Source organism: Drosophila navojoa, chromosome 3, assembly GCF_054131105.1.
Source record: "Drosophila navojoa isolate 15081-1374.11 chromosome 3, UAZ_NAV_1.0, whole genome shotgun sequence".
NCBI lineage: Eukaryota > Metazoa > Arthropoda > Insecta > Diptera > Drosophilidae > Drosophila > Drosophila navojoa.
Genome location: NC_142891.1, coordinates 13,694,857 through 13,716,153, shown reverse-complemented (window position 1 = coordinate 13,716,153; position 21,297 = coordinate 13,694,857). Strand labels below are relative to the sequence as shown.

At 35.6% G+C, this 21,297-nt stretch overlaps 1 protein-coding gene across 4 annotated transcripts in view; it reads right to left on the bottom strand.

The window, feature by feature from the left end:
• Positions 1 to 21,297, bottom strand: part of jp (junctophilin) — a 30,840-nt gene that overhangs the window by 7,952 nt on the left and 1,591 nt on the right. Inside the window, exons 1-3 of one of the 4 annotated variants that reach the window (XM_089256886.1) lie at positions 20,353 to 20,895; positions 2,347 to 3,208; positions 565 to 779 (exon numbers count right to left, since the gene is read on the bottom strand). In XM_089256886.1, coding sequence (XP_089113012.1) covers positions 565 to 779; positions 2,347 to 2,672 — 541 coding nt within the window. In that variant the 5' untranslated portion in view covers positions 2,673 to 3,208; positions 20,353 to 20,895. Of the gene's footprint in view, positions 1 to 564; positions 780 to 2,346; positions 3,209 to 10,514; positions 10,664 to 20,352; positions 20,896 to 21,297 lie in introns of those variants that run through there. The other 3 variants (XM_089256887.1, XM_030384510.2, XM_089256885.1) reach the window with 3 other exon arrangements.

Genomic DNA, 21,297 nt, shown 5'->3' with positions numbered 1-21,297 from the left:
AATATATTTGGTATATGCATCAGCTCACAAGGCAATGCCTACACCTACATACATATGTAAATTCATATACTAGATGTAGAGCCATATGCTCTGGGCACCCATTGGCGAGCTAACCGAATTTCCCCAGAAAAAACCCACTCATGTTGCAAAAATGTTTCAAAAGAAAAACGTAAAAAGACTAAGGAAAATATGACGTCAGGCTGTGGTCACTCTCAGTGTGTGTGTGTGGGTGAGTGTGTGTGGGTGAGTGTGTGTGTGTAGCGGCTTTGTGTGTGAGAGATTTTGGTTTACCGGCAAGCCAAGAACAGAACATTCAAAGGGGCCTAAACGAGTACACACACACACACACAGAGACACTTACATGGACAGGCGCCGAATAATTACAGAAATGTCAAAAAGTAAAATAAAACAATAAATTGATTTCAGCTGCCTCGGCTGCTGCTGCCGCTGCTGCTGCTGCTGCTGCTGCTGTTGTATATTCAAAATATGCGCGGACTAGCGAATGGACGCCGAATGATCTCATGCATAGCGGGCAATTACGTATACGTAGCGGGAAACACTTACCGCCATCTGCGTAGGTCTCGCAACCGGAACCATCCTGAAAGCCTTCGTTCCAGGTGCCCTCGTACTTGGCCGTCGACACGGTGCTCTCCCGCACACCGTAGCGCCCCTTGTGCCCATCCTTTGACCATTCGCCACGGTAGATCTGCCGGCCAACCTGCTCCACGCCCAAACCATGTCGACGACCATTTTGCCACTGACCCTCGTAGTGTGATCCGCTGCAAGCAGAACAAGTTTGTTATAAGAAAGGAATTATAATTTGCATAAATATATTCTATATAGAATGACTAATTAATTATCGATATTTTAAGTATTTCTTTTTCTTTACATTTATATAAGTATTTTCTCTGAGTATTTAAGCTAGGTGAGTCTTCTAAGTAATTCGTCTGAGTATTTCCAATAAGTGATTCTTCCAAGTACATTTTTTATTTTTTCTAAGTATTTACTTGTAATTATTTGCTTTAAGTATTTCTTCTAACTACTTCTTTTACGTTTTCCCACTGTTTCTTCTAAGTATTTCCTCTAAGCCGTAGCAGTATTTCCTTTGAGTCTATAATGAACAATACACACTTCACTTTACTGCACTGCACGATTGATCTCTACCGACTGCAGAAATGCTGCTGCCCTTTATATAGGGCGACATTCACTCAAAGCCCAAGTCGCGCTCAATTGACCAGTGGGAGGTCTCAGAGACAGAGAGAGGGGGAGAGAGAGAGAGGGGGAGAGAGAGAGAGGGTGAGAGAGAGAGGGAGAGAGAGCGAGAGAGAGAGAGAGAGGGAGAGAGAGCGAGAGAGAGAGAGAGAGAGAGAGAGAGAGGGACGACAGAGAGACGCTGGAGAGATAGTGCGAGGATAGAGAGATGAGAGAGAGAGACGAGCGCTTTCTATCTCGCTCTCTCTGCTCTTTATCTCCCTTATCTCTTGACTAGAGAGAGCGAGAGAGAGACTCAGGGAGAGAGAGAGAGAAAGACAGATATGCGAACAGTATATAAGCAAACAAAGACGCGTAATTAAATCGGTTTATCTCATTACGTTGCTCAAGATATATATATGCTCAATAAGGCTAAATGTTTATGTATGTATGTATGTTAAATAGCTTATGTATATTAATATTAATAATGATCAGATAGCATACAGAACCGTTTTTCTCCTTTTCTATAGTTCTCTTAAGAACTAGGACTTGTGAACAGCCTCATTTCTCGGCTCTTCCCTTGCATATTAATTTTCAATATAATTATTATGAATAGGCTAGACAACTCTCAAGAGTATTAGAACTAGCCCTAAATAGGCTAAGCTGCCAACACTTGAACAGACAAAATGAACATGTGATTGTATTTTCTTCTTCTTCTCTGCTCTACAAAATTTGCATTATCAAACTCTTTATTCTAATTTTTTCTATTTATATATTAACATTATTTATTTTATACTGGCTTAATAGAAGTAATGTTGCTAGCACAACTTTGCTAACTCAAAATGCTCCACACAAAAATTAAATAAATAACTTTGTTCACTTTACCCAACTTTTCTATGCACACTTCTTCTTCTTCTTCTTCCCTATCCTTACCATTCACTCGGCACGCATTGAAATAGCGTTGCCACCTAGGCAAACTTAAACATGCATTCATGACGTCACTGCAGTGCAGGCATAACTAATTTAAAGTTTCTCTTGCACTAAAATTAATGAAGTTGTAAATTTCATTCCGAATTCAGCAATTTGATTGTATGCAGAAACTCATTAAAAGTCTGTTAATTGCTTAAAAGCAAACAAAGTGTTGTAGTTGGTTACCTGGGCCAAATGTACGCTCCGGATACCTCAAAGCCATAATTCCAGGCGCCTGCATACGCGCCCTGATGCTTCGGCCCGGTGCAGACGCCGTGTCCATGGGCCTTGCCCTCGTCCCAGCCGCCGCAGTAGGTGCCGCCGTCCTCAAAGTCAAAGCGGCCGCCGCTCATTGGGGCGCGCTTGATGCCGGCAGCGGCCTGGGCAGCGGCATAGGCGGCCATATCGCCGCCATTTTGTTGCAGCTGTTGTTGCTGTTGCTGTTGGAGCTGTAGCTGTTGTTGTTGCTGTAGCTGTAGTTGTTGTTGCGTTAGTTGATCAGCCTGTTGCATGCTCAATGCTTCTTCCGACAGGGCGTGTGCTTCTCTAACTGCTGCTCCTCCTCTCCTGCTTCTGCTTCTGCTTCTACTACTTTCTACTAATTATTACTACTACTAATTGTTGTAGACGCTTTGAGCTTTTTATGTTTTCGTATGTTGCGCATTGATTTACTGCTCAATTGTTGCTGTTGCTGCTGCTGTTGTTGTTGTAGTTGTTGTTGCTTTTGCTTCATTTGCATTGGTTTGTGTTGTTGTATTAAATCTAATCTTTTAGTTCGTTTCGCTTTAATTCGTTTTTAGTTAAGTTGCTGTTGCTGGTTTACTTGTTGACTTCTGCTTAACTTAGAGTTAGTTTAGCTTGGATGTTTTGTAATTAGTTAATTTGTTGGTTTTTCACTGAAACGCGAAAGTTGCAATTGTTTTTTGTTGATGTTCTTATTTTGATTCAATTTGCCTTCTCAATTATCGATCAAGTTTCTATCGCTAGCATTTCAGAATTATCGATCTTTATGCTAATATCGTAGGCCATCATTGGATAAGCTGCAAGGCTGCAAAGAAAAGAGAAAAGGTTTAATTAGAATTGTTGCGTAAATAAATTTTAGATATATTGTATATATAACTTTATTTAAATATTCACTTATCAAGAATTTTTTTATATTTATGTAGTCAAATAATATAAATATAAATATAAATAAATAATATAATAATTAATTAATTATTAATTTAATAAATTTTGTTTATCGAAGCATATTTCATTAGAGATCATTTCATTTTCATATTAAACATAAACTCAAACATTTTATTTAATTGATTTTTTGAGATTTAAAATTATATACAATATATTTTTATTGATTTTATTTTATTTTTTTATTTTTTGTTTTTTTTTTTTTTTATTTTATTTCTGTTATCAAGTTAATATCCAGCTCGGTCTGTATATAGATTTCAAGAAAAGTGTTTTTCATAAACCTTTATTTTAAAGCTAAAAGTTACAGCACATTAAGTTTTTGCATTTTTCAATTTGATTTATAGCGCGATTTAATTGATTTGTGTCTGCCGAAATTTTCAGATTTTTTTTTTTTAATTTAAAAAAATTTGTTTTCAATTTAAGTTTTTTTTTGGGCACGCGCGCGCTGTTGTAAATAAAATAAATGGATATGAGAGTACCTCAAATGAAGAGAGCAAATGACGATGATGATGTTGGTGATGATAATGATGCTGCTGAATAATGATGTATCTTGGCTTTTGTTAATGCAGTTTATTAAGATGATATGCAATTGAAATTAGCTCGCATATAACTGTGTGTGTGTGTTTGTGTGTGTGTGTCTTGCCCGCACTGTTGTTTGTTATTGACAAAAACGATTTTCGTTTCGAGTTTTGCTTGGCACCGGGACTATCGAAATTTTTAGCCGCAATACAGCATCATTTTGTATATATAATATAGCCCAGCTATATCTATAGATATACATATATTCATCTCTGTCGGCGTGTGTGTGTGTGTGTGTGTGTGTATTCGCGTCAAAGGCCAAACGAAAAGAAATTCTCAATGGCGGGCCGTCGCTTTGAGTGGGAGGCAGCTGCAGGTTGCCACGCTCAGCTGTTGCCCGGTGGCAGCCACTCGCTGTGTGGGGCAGCCACTCGCTACGGGCTCGACAGATCAGCGGATCAGCGAGTCGGGGCACTCGTTTGTTTATTGGCCCGTACGTAGGCACGATTGTAGTAATAATATATTATGAAGATTGCATAGTAGCAGACAAACGCCATGCAGAGCACTCGCAGAGTTTTCATTTTGTTTTTTATCTCTTATTTGTGGATCAGATCAAAGTTTTTGATATGTGGTAAATTGTATTAGCTGTTGTTGGTTTTGTTTCATTATACATTTTTTTGTAGTTTTTGTTTTTGTTTTTGTTTTTGTTTTTGTTTTTGTTTTTGTAGCTTTGCCAAGTAGTTTCTAGTATTAATATTTGCCTTTGTTTCTTCGTTTTACTGCCTCGTAATTATTTATGTTGCTCGGCCAATGGGCTTTTGCTTTCATTAAGAGCTATGTAATCTCTGCGGCTGGGCCATGTGTTAATCATATAAATATATATTGTATATGCATATAGATAGATATTGTTTGTTATAGATTTCTTTCCTTGTCTTGTTGTGATTCATTTCATATATTGAACTAAACTTGTGTAAGCAATAGATATTATAATTTAGATATATTTTATTTAGTTTTGCATAGGCAGTCATGCTAATTAGTCAATATCTTAAAATACAACACTTTTCACAAGATTTTAACAGGTGTTTCTATGTGTGATAGACGCATGAGACGCAGGCTGTTATGAGTCATGAATTTATTAAATGATCAACACGAAGCGAACCGAACCGAACGGACTAACTACCTTAGCGTATTTTCAATAGATAATGTTAAAGACAGCTCAAATATAAATATGTATATATATATTTAATATATTCCAAATATATATAACGAAAATTCTATTGGATAGCTTCAATATATCAAATGTATAAATACCACAAAAGTTAGAGCCATACAATCATACATTCATCCCAGTTTCTTATTATCGATAATAATCGATAATTATGTGTTGATTTTTAGGCATTCATACAAGAAGAAGTAGATTCTCTTTTATGGGTTCAGGGGATCTTCAAGTCGAAGTTGTTTAACATTTATATATTCAAAATATTACATCATATTCATAATAAATTTCCATTTGCAATAATTTCCCAAAAGAACAACATTTAAATGGAATATATCTATTCAATTGCCTAAAGAATGCTAACCAACAACAATCTCAGTGAGCAGAAGTAGCAACGGCAACAAGAACAACAATATGACCAAACATGAGCAGGAAATGTGCGCTTAACGCACATTGTGTATACGCCATGTGGCTCAGTGGCTGATTCTACGGCATTGCGATATCATTGGGCTGGTTAAACCAGAGCTCCAGCGGAAATTGTTTATTTGGAAATTCTTCACTCTGTTGCAAATAATTTACTGCTTTATTGTAGCATGAATAGTAGAGAGAAAGAGATAGAGTGAACGAGAGAGAGCGGGAGAGGGAGAGAGGCAGGCAGAGTTGAGACTAAACGGATGCTGTGCATTGGCTTATCACATGGTCTGTGCTTGCGTACACTGGGCGTGGCTGGCAGCGCCAAAGGGCCACAATAATATCCACCTGCCGACAGCAAACCGAAAACAAGTACGTACGTTGAATATTTTGTTTTGTTTTTAGCAATTCAAGCAATTCTAAATTGATTATAAATAGAAAGTTTTGGATTGATTACCAGAAAATAACTAAGTGGCATATGACTTCGCAGAATTGATATGGATGTGTTGGAAAAATATACTAAATATTGTTATATATATGTATTTATTTTTAAATTTGATTATAATATTGAAAATATTCTATATAAAATTGCAATTAAATATTTAAAATAAATATTTTTAGAAAATATTACTATAAACCAACTTCAACATAAACTCAAAATCTATCAATATCAGAGAGAATGTGGTACAAAATTAATTGACTTATAAAAAATTCCTAAAAAAAAAAAAGTATTAGTTCTCTCTCCATTTTATTTTTTGAAAAAAAAAAAAAAAAAATGTATTTGTATGCCCTCTTGCCCAGCATTTGTACAATATAAATTGCTACTCTAATATAATGATACTCTTAGGTACTCATCTAGTAAATAGTGATTCAGTTAATTTGAATTCCTAATTAAGTTTGCCACTTTTATAAATATTTTTTGTATATTAACTTCCACTTCTAGACAACAAAAATCTTCAGAATGCTTCGCATAAATATTATTCATTTTACAGCATTAATATTAATTTGTATACTTGGCGTCGATCGATTGTAAGGCAATTGCAGCACTATAATATATTCGAGATAGCTATTCATAAAATGTAAGCATTTTAGCCACTGTTTTTTTTTTTTTTAATTTATTTATCTTTGTTTTTTTGCTTTTTGTATTCTTCGAATCTTTGGCATCTTTGGCTAGCTCTGCTTCTCGGTTTATTGTTCTCTTGCGGTTGCCGAGCAAACGAAACGAGACGAAACGAACCGAAATGAAATAACAAAAAGAAATTCAAATTTCGAATTTGAATTTGAATTCTTCTGAAGCTTTTGTTATTAATAGCAAAATACACACACCGAGCAGAGGAGCAGAAGCGTCAGAAGCCTCAGAGGCGTCAGCGGCTGCTCTGTCTTTGGCTGCCAATGTTATTTTGTTTAAACATTAATGATGATGAAAACACACGCATCGTACAGTGCATGCGATTGTATTCGCACTCACTTCCACTCACTCCCCCTCTTGCGCTCTGCTTTCAAAGTGAAGAAATTTTCGGGATTGTAAAATTCGTAGCATAAACAGCAGCAGCAGCAGCAGCAGCGGCAGCAGAAAACGCGCCAAGTGCTGCAGGCAACATTTTCTTCTTCAGAATGGGAGCCATAAATTTCCCAGCTTCAGAAGCTAAACGAAAGGCAAAACTATTTCGAATACGAAATTCAAATACAACAGCATAATTTATGCCAACATAGTATATTACGTTAGCAATTTGTAGTTTACCATAGAGCAACAGCATCGACATAGCTAAATTACTTATATACCTAGTATATTATAGTAATATACTATATTTTAATAGGTTTCGTTCCCAATGATAATGGTGGTTAAAGCCTGACAAATCATAAAAATCATTTGGCAGCCTTTGGGCCATGAATAGTATTCTGCTATCGATAATCGCTTGAAAATGTACAACAACCTAACGGAAGTTTGGGTAATATATGAAAATACATCTTTAATTTATCTTAAGCATTTTCAAAGAAAGTTTTTTTTTCAAAATTATTCTATTATAATATCAATAACCTTACGTCAGCATATTTTTCTAAAGTCTGAGAAAACGTCATATATACACTGAGAGAAAATTTAAGTAATAATGGAACACACGAAAAGAGTAAGATCTACAAAAGAGTTTTCTTGATTCAAGGAGAGTATCATACCATAAGCAGTATTGATCTGCATGATATAAGGAAATGGAATATACAATGAAATATTATGCAAAAAGTTCTTTATATTTCGAAAATCTATGATCAAACTTTTAAATAAGTGTTAAAATGCAGAAAATATATATGTAAAATTATTAAAAATATTAACTAAAGTCGACCACCAAGAATTTAAAATTGTGCCACAAATTAATTTATATAAAATATATTATATAGATAAATATATTATATAAACATTGATTAATTATAATATTATAATAAAATAATTAAATGTTGTAATATATTAATAATATATATAAATTTATATAATATATATTTCATATCTTCCTTTTTATTTTAACTAATAAATAAATATATATTTTATGAAATATTCATGAATTATTTTCTCCTGCCAGCTTTGAGGCAAATTAATCCTAAATAGAGAATTCCAATCGTTCATGTCTTTCATTAGAATATATTTAAATATATATTAAAATATATATACATAAATAAAAGGCAAGAGAATTTTAAACAGTTACTACTATTCAAAACAATGGCCTGGCTAAGAGAAACGCAAATGCATCTAAAGGAGAACCCCAACAATTTAGTTAGTTAGCTCTGTGTGTGTGTGTGTGTGTGTGTGTGTTAGCTTTATCACCGAGCTCTTGCGAGCTGGGCTGATAAAAGCATTTACGTATGCGCATTTATTTATAAACAAGCAGCAGCCGCATGTATCATTGTTATTTTAAAAATTGCTGCCTGCCAACGGCCAAAGGAAAATAAATAAAATTCGCTTTGGCTAGAATGAAGAGAGAGAGAGAGAGAAACAACAAAAACTAATTAAGAACTGAGCAGCAAAAACAAGTAAGAACGTTGCAGCCGGGCCGCATCGACTGCAGGATACTCATTCATTTCGATTTGCCACGCCCCCGATTATATTTACTTTGATTGCCTACATTACTATAGAATGTCAACCATAATTTATGGGTTAAGTTTTGAGGGTCTACCTCTTTGCCACGCCCTCAATGGGCATTGGTTTCTGAGATACCGGAAAATGTATATTACAATTAGCCACGCCCCTAGTGGGCGGACAGCAAGTCGAACATTTTACAAAACAAATATACTCATTTTAGTTGCACGAATAGGCAAATACTCGTAATATTGTTTAACTGTATTTTAGGTGCTTCTTGGCAAAGTCTATTAAAATTCTATTTTCTTTCTTTTTTTTAGTTTTTTATTTTAGCCAAGCAAAAAGTGTCGGTGTCCCTGGTTCGGGCTGTGCAAAATTGAATAATAGTCCCAAGTGACTGACGTCGTTGTCGATGTGTTTGGGGCACGACGCAACTGACAGTCGTCAGTGTCGTCCGTTCTTGAGTGCGTTTTGCATTTTGTTTGTTTTCTCATTTGATTTATTTTTTTCTTTAATTTTTATTTTTTTATTTTTCTTATTTGATTTTTCGGTTTTGCTTGAGTTGCATTTACTTTTTGTTTTAGTTGAGCTACGCGACTGTATTTCAATCAATCTCCACTGCACTCTCATATACACACACACACACACGCACACGCGCACACACACACTGCAGCACACTCACACACACACGCACACACACTGAGACAGCGACACGCAGCGTTCAGTTTTTGGTATTTTTAGCATATTTTTGTCGAACAACGCGCACTATTCGTTATATTATATGTAGTAGAAGGCAGGCAAACACATTCTCTAAATTGAAATTATTTATAGGTTCACATAAATTAAGTATTAACACCCCAAAAAACGCCAGCCAACTACTGCAGTAGTTACTGCTACTGTGGATCGACTGATATTTCATTTATATTTTAGATACATTTTTTCTTTCAATTTTGTCAGAGCACTAGTTTGACCCATAGCAACTAAAAATAATACAAGCTCTTTGTATTTTAATTAAGATTTGTAGGTTTGGTTGCTTTGCTTTTCTTTCTTCTTTCTTACTTTTTAATTTTCATAAATTTCTTTAACTTTTCTTTGTCGTAAATTCATAGCACATAAGCTTCAAAGTGTAGAATACATTGAATTTTTTTTGTTTTTCTGTTTTTCACTAAAATTTGACTGAAAATTTGATATTTATGAATTTTTTACCGATATGAAAACTTTTGCCGTTTACTGCATAAACTTATATTGTTTTATAACTTATTTAACGCAACAAAATTTTCTACACATACGCACACACACGCACACACACAAACGCACACATGCAAAAACCACACACACACACACGCACAGAATAACTCGGGCAAATCGTTAGAAAAAAAATTAAGAAAGAAAGAAATTGTGAAAAATTTTTGTGTTTGGCCGCACACACACGTTAAAAATAGCAAAAGGCAAAGGCGTTGATGAACATGTTGTTGTTGTTGTTGTTATTATTGTTGTTGCTGTTGAGAAAATCCCGTGCCTTGGAAACGTTTTTAGTTCCAAACGGCGCTGCGCCGAGTCGCTGACAGCTGGCAACGCGTACGCCAGCGAATGGAGCTGACAACGACAACAACTTCGACAACGACAACGACGACGACGACGACGAAGACAACGAACGGAACGCACGAGCGGCAGGCCAACGACTGGCCAACAAGCGACTAGCCAAATGGGAACAGGGAACGAACTAACGAGCGAACGGACGAGCACTGATCTCACTATCTCTCTCGCACTCTCACACTCATTCTCTCTCTCTCTGGGATCGTCAGAGTGATCGGAGTGATGGGACGTCGCGCAGTAATGACGGCCTATGCCAGTAAAATGTTTGCCTAGGCAAAACGTCCACCGTCCACAGGGCGTATGTGTGATGTGTGCGTTGATGGATGCGCTCAACGTTGCGTATACGCCCAGCGGTACACTAACTTTTTGCTCAGCAGGCGGCGAAACGGTGCGACATTTAGCGAAACGCGAACACGTCCAAACGCCAAACGTTCGCAAAGCGAAAAGAAAATGCCAAAACAGCTCTCGCGAGCACAGCGAATTTTTGTTTTTTCGGGGATCCGCTGAATTCACTCGACGTCGACGTCTGCAAAGCGACAGACTGGAAAGCAACACACACCACAAAGCGACACAACGACATCGAAGAGAGCCAGAGATGTGTTCATTTTCGTTGCAGCCACAGGCACAGCCTCTCTCGAACAGCTGTTGCCAATTGCTGGCTACACATATTTATGGGCATCAATTCTCAAACATAATATAGACATAATAATATGAATGAATGGCCGGTGGCATTCACCGATCACCCCCTATAGATAGATAGATACATATATATATATACATATATATATATCCACCATGTACACTTTGTTGCTTTGTTTGCCTTGCCAGGTAATTGGCTAAATGACAGCCAGGTAATGTGTGCGGTCTGAGTCATAAAATGAAAAGTCTATGGCCAATGATGGACAGCAAACGGTTGATATTGGCCCAGCTGATAGATGCCAGAGGGGCGGGGCGAGAGCTAACTGCTGTGTAAAGTCGAGCTAAGCAACTGAATGCGTTGCAGCTGTTAAGCCTCAAATTTATGCATTTTCATAACTGCTCAAAGGCCAATTATAGCCGTGCTTGTCGCCCTCTCAACTCGTCACATGTGCCCCACTTTTCTTCCTTTACTATGCTGAAGCCAGCTGAAAATGCGTAATAGAGGGTGTATTAGGCATTGGCAAAGGATTAGAGGAAGAGCTGAGCAAAGGGAGCCGATCAAAGGGAATCGACTAGGAGTCGACAATACGTCTTCTGTATATATCGAAAATAAAATACAAGTAGAGCATCTGAAAAATAAATACTAAATTCATTTTAAGATGGACTCGCCATTTATATTATAAATAAAACATATAAAACCTTTTCAGTTCATTGAAGTCAATATAGAAAAAGTTATTTTATTAATTTCAAATAAAATACTAAAATATGTGAAACTTAAATTATTAGAAAATAATTTTTATTAAATATTATATAAAACATAAAATCTATTTCGAGTATTATATATGTTATATTTTAATTAATTGCTTTTTTTAATCAATATTAATTTTATTTACTTTTCTTAAGCATATATCGAAAAATATAATTGCTAGAGACAAAAAATTTAGGTGTGTTGTATTTCTTGAATTAAATATGCAGTCCAAATTCACAAAAAAAAAATAGATATAAATAAAATAAAATTTGTATTTAGATAAATAAATAAAACGTGCATTTAGAAACCTTTTATGTTCATTTCTTAAACAATTTTTTTATAAATAAATATATATAAAATAAATAAATATGTTTAATATAAACCATAAACTAAATTAATTCCTTGTTAAAAAAAAAAAAACAATTTAATTACCTACTATTATTAAATTATAATTTTTTGGTTCAATCTTTTTTTTTCAATTTCTATCATGTCTAATATATACCAAATATATGTTTAAAAAAAATGTGACAATTCAGCTCCTGAGTATCTGCCAGTCAGGACTCTCGTTAATATCCGCGCCCCTATCCTTGTTGCGTTGTTGCAGCAAATGCAATTACCCCACATAAATGAACGTCTCAGAGCGTGCCATTAAATATGTAAGCCACAAATGCTGTTAATACTTCGGCAGTGCCTTTGGCGTGGTAAACACTTGAAGCGGACAGCTCTTAGCCGTAATTCCCTTGAGCTTGGGACACCAGCACGCAATGAAGTGATCCGGCCGCAGTACATACATATGTATATATACACATACATACATGTATATATATACAATATTTTCTTGCCGGTCAAAAGCCATTAAGTGAAGTATATAGAAACATAGAATGGCATGCCAGCGAACGATACGCGCACACAGACAGACCACAACACAATGCTCCTGAGTAATCAGGTTATACAATTTCTAAATTAAAAAAACAAATAAGTATATGCTACAATATTGCCAGCCAGCCAGATAGACAAACACCCAGCTACCCAAGCAGTGCCCATTGTTTTTGTAGCTCTGCTCAAAATATATTTGTGAGGTATGTCAATATTTTTAAGTGACTTGAAAAACATAGAAAAAATAATGGGAGGCAAGGCATATAATAAGGTATTTATAAACGATAATTTTTAACAAATTAAATAATTATTTATATCACTTAAATATATATTTTAAATATTTCAATCGATAATATTTAATTTAGTATTTTATATTTATTTTAGAGCATATTAAATTTATAATATAATTCTAATAAATATTTGTTATAATGCCTGAAGGCCTTTGTCGCTCTGGCTTAGCAAATTGTTATTTAGAATTAATTTTTGATAACAATAAATTAATAAATTTGTTATATTTTTTATATATTTTAATATGTTCAAACGTCTTTTAAATATTGAACTTTTTTAAATATTAAAAATTTTTATGATATACAAATGTTTTTTTTTTTTTAAATTAAATGATTTTCTTGAATATATAAAAATAATAATTGGATATATATAAAATGATTATTTTAGTAAACAAAATAATATTTTGTATTATCTCAATAAATATTTAAGAAAATATTTAATAAAAAACTTTTATGTGATCTTTTTCTGTATATAAGTTAATATATATAATTTTAATGTATAATAATAAAAAATAATAAATAGGAATATATAAAAATACTTGTACTTTATTTCATTTCTAATAATCCGAAAAATATCTTGTTAACTATTAATATTTAAGCCCTAGCAGTCTTGGAATAATAGCATATACATTTATATGCATTAGCTACAAATCCAGTTGGTGTTTTTCTCTCTCCCACTGCCACAACCGTACTATACCATTGCAATAAACTATACATACAAAAGATTTCGCAACTAATGGATTCGTAGTAAATATAATAACAATGCAGGTAAAGGTAGGGTATTTTGAATACGTCATTTTGATAATTTCAATTATCTATATTCTATTTTGCTATTGTATATATATTTGTGTCAGTATTATTTTCATTGTTTTTATATAGCTAACCGCGCTGGCCAGAGCTCGAAGTCGACACGCACTCGAGAGGGCGACCAGAGACGTTCCGCTGTCTAGGCGAGTCCCTTGACTCCCTCCCTCCCCTCACCTGTCATTGATGGTGGTCATGTACCACATAAATACATATATATAAATGTATATGTATATAGGTTTAAGGGGTTTAAGGGAGACAAATGTGATAGGGAAATGCGTGGGACACACAGGTGTGTAGCCAGTCGAACGATTCGGTTTCCTGACTGTCTGTCAGGAAGTGTCAAATGCCGTGGTCTGCTCTCTGCTTTCAGCTTTCAGCTTTCTCTTGCCTTGTATATATCGTTACGAAAGTGACATTTTGTATGCGTAGATTGAATTTTTAATTGGAAATGTTGCCTTTCAGTACACAATTTGTGGAGTACAAGACAGGAGAGGCCATGCGATTGAATGAGAATGGGCATATATACCAGGTATATCTATGCATATATAGATATTTTTATGTATTGCAGGCTGGCCTCACTCATATAATTGAGTAATCCGGCTTGGCCTGGCTTTTGCCACGTGTCCGCAACTCAAGTAGAAAGGGCAAATTTCCATTTAGATTGTGGCCAAATTATGAATTTAAATGTTTTCATAATTTAATTTGGATTGTGCGCAAATATTTTGTGCGCTTTTCATGTCAGTCACATTCCGTGCGATATCTGGCCCGGACTCGTTGTTGTTGTTGTTGCTGTTGCTGTTGCTATTGCCAGCCAAGGCAATTTTGTGAATCTCCATGAATCACACACAAAGAGATCTTTCGGCCAGCCATGAAAAAAACACAATCGAACAATCAGCAGACGAGCGTGTGATTAAACGCCAGGCATCTTTCGGCTTGAGGTTGATTCAGCTGGGGCAGCCAATGGAGAGTTGGCCTACCTCCCTCCCTCTATCTATCTCTCTCACTCGGATGATACACACGCACAGTTTGATTGATGCAAAATTTATGGAAAATATGCGACAGAGTTGAAAAGCCAGGCAAATGTTCGTTTATCGATTTGCCTCAACAAGCGAATTAAGACAAATGGACAGCACGATTCGGCAGCAAGTGCTGATTGATTCGGGCCTGTGAGAGTTGGCCAAAAAAGAAAAGAATATATATAAAAGGGATGCAAAATATACAAGAAATTGAATTTAAATTTACCAAAGACTCAGACGAGGTTTCGAAACGCTGGCGAACAGCAAAAATTATAACAAATTTACGATTGGCAAATTGATGTTCGCTGTTGAAGACGTTGGCTGCAGATGAGTGCCATAAAAGTAAATGATTTTTATAAGTTCCTAATAGATTGATATATCACTACAATAAAAATTCATTTAGGGCCATAAAAACGCTCATCATATTAAAATAGACTAAATAAACAACTACGAAAACGGCTTGGCTTTAAAGAATTTCGAATTTAATGTTCATTTGCTTGAGATATGAGATGAAATTTTAAATCAGTTATCTCAGTCAAGAGCTCTGCTTAAATAATTCGTATTCTATTTCAAATTATGAATATTGTAATTAGAGCTTCTATATATAGGAGAAACTTTGATTAGTTTATCATATTATAAATAAATCAAAGCAAAAGCGCATCGATGGGAAGAGCTACGATAATTGCACGGTTTTGATTTCATATAAGCCACACAAGAAAAATAATTATAGGCTAACAACAGCTTGAATTTTAGAGGAGCTCGAAATGAGAACTTGGCCAACGATTCATGCAGCTGTTGACTTGCAGTGCAAAAGGACTCCACGAGAAGCAAAAAATCCGATATAAATAATGAAATATTTATGCATATGTCGAGTGTGTGTGCCTGAGTGTGTGTGCGTTTATGTGTCGCTTTTATTGTTGTGTCAAATACAAAGGGATTGAAAGCGAACACACACACACATATAAACACTCACACTTGCACATGAGTCCTTATGTGGGGCATAATAACAATAACGAGAACAACGAACAACAACTTGAAGCTGCTCTAAGCATCGCCACACACACGCACACACATGTAATGTGATTGCATATATATGTATGATATGTATATTTAGTTAGGAGTGTCCTGTGCGCCTTCATCCTGGCCGTCGTGATTGGCGCGATAAGCACAAGAGCCGCCAGATAAAAACCAAGAGAAATCGACAATGGCTCGCACGTTAAGTGTTTATGGGATAATGCCACACATAACTATATACATGGATCCATGGATATACATATCGTTGGTTAAGGATTAGAGCTACAGCAGCCATAACAATAACACTTAAAAGCCAATGCCAAAGCCAAAGCCAAAGCCAGGCAGGCAGGCAGGCGAACGAGCCGAGCTACAAGCGGTTTCTAGCTGGTGTTTAAGCATGGCATTTAAAGCTGAACCGCTGACGGCGTCTGTGGGCAGCGCCTGCTGTGCGATGACACCACAGAGACCCACGGCTCCAAATCGAGGACACTGCCCAGATGGGAATGGGGACGAGGATGACGTTGAGGATGCGGCTGCGGCTGCGGATGTGCATGGAAATTTGTTTAAACAGTATTTGAAATTGGGTTACAACCGAGTTGTTATATAAGGCCTTGGGAAGAAAACATGTGTGTGCGACTGTGTGTGCGTGTGTGTGTGTGGCACACACATAAATCTCTGCAAATATGCAGCACACAGCGCTGAACGCTCAACGCACGCACTAAGCAACAACAAACACCAAAGTCATGGCGGGCAAATGAATTACAGCGCAGGAGGAGCAGGAGCTGGAGCAGGGGAAATGTACTCGTGGCTCCCTGCGAACAAGTCAAAGGCCATTGCGAATGTAAACTTCAAGAAGGCCAAATTCATTTCGTACTCAAGGCTAAAATTCGGCGAATAAACTAACAAAAATTGTCAGTGCTCTGCAAAGATTTACAACTCAGAAAGGACGACATAAAAAATATGCATTCGAAAGAAATGAACACACATTTTTTAGAGCCCCATACAGCGTGGCAGAGCCGAAAGTCGAGCGAAAGTTCCAGTAAATCGTACCAAAAGAAATATGTAAATGCGTGCTAAAAGTAAAAGTAATACGACTTGTGAATGGTATAAATTATATAGCTAATGGAGGAGGATATAAACCAGCGGGGCTTGCAGCTAGGGAATCCAATTTAGCTTTGACTATAAACCAAAAGTTAAGCTAAGTTTACTAAAGATTTATAATATTTTGTAAATAAATATTTTAAAATATTTTTTTAGCTAATTAAATATAAATAGATGTTTATATAAATAAAATTTATGAAATTGTTGTGCAAGGTACACTTAAATTTATATTTATGTATCTATTACTTTCAATGGATATATTTCGATTATTGAACTGCTTGTATATTTTCTTAAATTTATAAACCACTTTATAAACAAATATATATTAATAAATACAATTTATAAAATATAATTAATCGTATATAATTACAACTTCCCAGTTGCAAGCCAGGCTTTTTTTATCTTTCTATATTATAATACTATGCCCGAAAACACCTTCCCGATATATTATCTATCTTACATAGTGCTCTTCATCCGAATACCCATTTTTATTCGTCTTCTATGATTTAATTTATTTAAATTCTATAATTTATTCATAATATTGGACCAATATTTCAGAATGTATTAGAGACATGAACAATGAACATTTATATATTAATTATTTTATGAATAATTATATATTTTATAAAGTATAGATATATACTTCTTTGTTTATTGTTTGGACAATAATCATATGCTATTCATTTACTATTCAGTTTGCTATTAATATTAAACAAGTAAGAAAGCTCTAGTCGAGACTGCTCGACTACGAGATCCCCTGAACCCTACAGCCAACTGATATTTCAATAATAATTAGCACACACACACACACACACACACACACACACACGCATACAAACAAACACACGCACACACATACATATACAAACAAACACACGCACACACACATACGCGCACATATACAGGCGATTGCGCTTGGGTTGCGCTGCAGTGTTGGCAATATTATGAGAACTTATTTGTTGAATAATTTAATTTCTAGACGTACGATCGTAATGAAACTTTCAAAACGTAATCATGATGTTTAAATGTATGTGTATACCGAAGCACAAGTCTCTAGTATTTGATATACGACTTTTACAAAGATGAGGGTGAGGGGGTGGATTTAGGGGTGGGGGGTAAATTTTAACAAAAACCGAAATTGTATAAAATTCATCTTAGTATGCATTTTAAATTTGGAGACTCTAGCTTAAAAGATGTAGGAGATATAATTTTTAAACTGATCTTCGATAAGGTTTTTTATCGATAAAAAAGTATCGGAATGAGTTATCGTTTTTTAGTGATAAACTCGATATCCGCGTGATAATTACGGACATTTTAAAAAAAAGTTGAAGTCTCTAGCTCTTATATCTTCTGAAATCGACGCGTTCATACATACGGACGGACGGACGGACGGACGGACGGACGGACGGACGGACGGACGGACGGACGGACAGACAGACGGACAGGGCTAAATCAACTCAGCTCTTCGCCCTGATCAAGAATATATATACATTGTGGGGTCTGCCACGCCTCCTTCTGCCTGTTACATACTTTTAACAAAACCATTATACCCTGATTTCCCATTTTCAATGGGTTCAGGGTATAAAAATAAGAGTAAGAATAGGAAAGCACTCCCTGAACAAATGTAAAAATGATTTCTTAAAAAAAAATTACGACTTAACTCTGTCATTCATATGGCGATTTAGTTTCGTACTTAACAGCTTTATGCTGAATATTTATGGGCGTGTATATTTTACTCGCTTTTCAGGCGTTAAAATCCTTCCTATTGCACATATGATTTGAGTTGCCTTTAAGGTTAGCACCATTTATACTGCTTGCTGGTTTTTAATGTCAGAGCCAAGAAGAGAGCTTTTCCATGTTTGTGCTGCGTACCTTCCGGCTTTTATTTTGTATTTTTAATTTGAGTTTATTTTTTTGTTTTCTGTGCTTAGGTCAGGTCAGTTTGCTAAGCACTGAAACCATTTGCTGGCCAAAAGACAAACATTCTCGCAGCGATCTACCAAAATGCCACAAATCTAAAATCTTTAGTCAGTTAAGGCCCGCAAATCGTGGCTAACGGGGCAGCGAAAAAAAAAAGAAAAATAGAAGAAGAAGAACCAGAAAAAGTAAAAGAGCGAACAAACAAGCGAGCAAACAAACAGGACAACCAGAACAAACAGGGCGCACATTCAATTTAAAATTTCCTGAGTGCAGCAAGGACACGGGCAGGAGCTGAGGCTCTAGCTGAAGCTGACGTTGACGAAATGACAAACAGGAGGCGCGCATCGAGCGAGCGGGCAGACTGTGCAAAGAGCACACGGGATATCCGTTTCCGTTCTAACAAGTGCCACCCTAAAAGGCAGACAAACATAGACTACTCATACACGCACACACATATACGTACTGTCACACACACGCACACATATGTACCCAGAGTTGCAATGAAGCGCATTTCGTAGTAGCTTCCGGTGCTCATATACAGCAAAATACACTCATACATAAGCAGACACACACATACACACTAATACACACACTCTTGGACTTCTGCTACATGTAATATTGAAATTGACATAAACACAGACACAGCCGCTTGATTGTGCGGCTTGTGTGACTGTTGCTGGCTATAAAAATGTACATAACACTCATACGCCGTGTGGCACCAAGCAACAACAACAATAGCAGATAAATGGACTGCAACAAGGTTCACAAAGCAGGAGTGGGCTGTGGGATGGATTGTAAACAGTCAAGCCAAGCCAAGGCAAGGCAGGGCAAAGCTGACGCAGGCATTCAACAAAAAATCTTTGTTATTTCGATTCTTTTTTATCAGAGTGCAGCTAATTTGATCAAATATTCAAAACCAAACAAAAGTAATGGAGAAAGGGAAAGCAGAAAGAGAGAGTGCAGTGGAGTGTGAGTGTGTGAGTGTGCGAGAGTGGAGGCAGCTCCTCCAGGCTGCTTTCTACTTCAACCTGCTGCGATTTATATATAGACCTGACTATTTGTCGGCCTATGAATCAGAAATGAATAAGCTATAAAAATAGATCAAGTGCGCATCGGTAATAGAACAATATTAGGTTTAGTAACTATAAGGAGATTATTAAATTTAGAAGTGTTGACAAAAAATAAAACATTAAATATTTTTGGGAATTTAAAAACAGCTTCTGTTGCTTGACAGAACTAAAGAGCGACTAGAGAGGTGAAATTAATTAATTGAAAGTAAATAGAAAGCATTTATAAAAATAGTAAACAAACATTTCATATTTATTATTCATTTCGAAGAAGATACAATATACATACATACATATATATGTATGGAAATATATACATATATATATATATAATAGCTATTCATAACAATCATCAAATATTTGATATTGAAGCCTAACAAATATTTGCTACTGAAGCAAGACGAAGAGCCCTATAAATGTTAGGAAATAGTAATACAGAGGAATAAATAGAACAAATGTTTACTATATATATATATGTGTATATAGATATGTACATTTTTTTAATATTATAATTTGTTGTCTTTTTTGTAGCAATAAAATTATTGAATTTAATTTGAGATCAAAGTTTCATATACGAATTACGAAATGATATGTGTGAATAATAAAAACCACAAGTTCAAATTCAAGGCCTAGAAAAGTGTATACCTGAGTCAAATAAATTATTCAAATGTCTTAAATATATTTATCGATATAAAAAACTAAAAATTAATACAAGTAATCACTTACTTTACGAATAAAACCAATTGCAGTTGATCATAAAATCCAAAAAAGAAATTGAACAAGATGATATATATAAATAAATCTATATACATATATGTATATACGTATTCGTTTTACAGTTCATCCAATGTCGAATGCAGTTGTCGCGTATTTCTAATGGATCCCCGAGTACGTATACAGGTACTACCTCTACATATACACATACATACACACATGTAGGTTTTTATTTATATGCTGCTCATACGCTCATTCGGCTACTTGTGGATTCTTTTGTTTCGGACTCGTTGATGCTCAATGCAATCGGCTTAGAAATGTGGATTTCTCACACAATTATTGTTAATTTGATATATCGAGAATGTTGTTTATAATATACTACTGTGTGCGGGTCAGGTGTGTAGAAGACTAAATGTTAATTTGTATGCGTGATTTTCATTTCTTTTTACTTTTTCTGTAGATGCTTTGCTGGCTTTTATGTTTTTGTTTGTGCTTTACGCGCGCGTTCGTTTCGTTTTAGTTGTTGGTTCGTTTCACACTAAGCGACACGAAAATCATTGAAATTTTCTACTCAAGCGAAAATGTTTTCGTCTGCTGACTGCGACGGCGACGTCAGCGCCAACGGCAACTGCGGTGCAGAGCAGGAAAAACCCAAAAAAAAAAAAAAAACAGAAAAAAATCTCATTTATTTTTTCAACTGCAAGGAGGCAGAACATAAGGAGAGCAAGCGAGAGAGAGAGAGTTCGTCAGTGTGAAGCAGAGAGAGAGAGAGAGAGAGAGAGAGTGTGTGTGAGTGAGCACTAATGGCCAGCAATGAAAAGCTTTTGCTTCTTCATTTCTTCGTTTGTTTGTTTGTTTTTGTTATGGCGCGCTACGAAGTTGCCAGACTGCCTCAATACCAACATGGCGTATGCGTAATGCTGTTTTTAAAAACGCCAAACGCTTGTTCCACAAGCC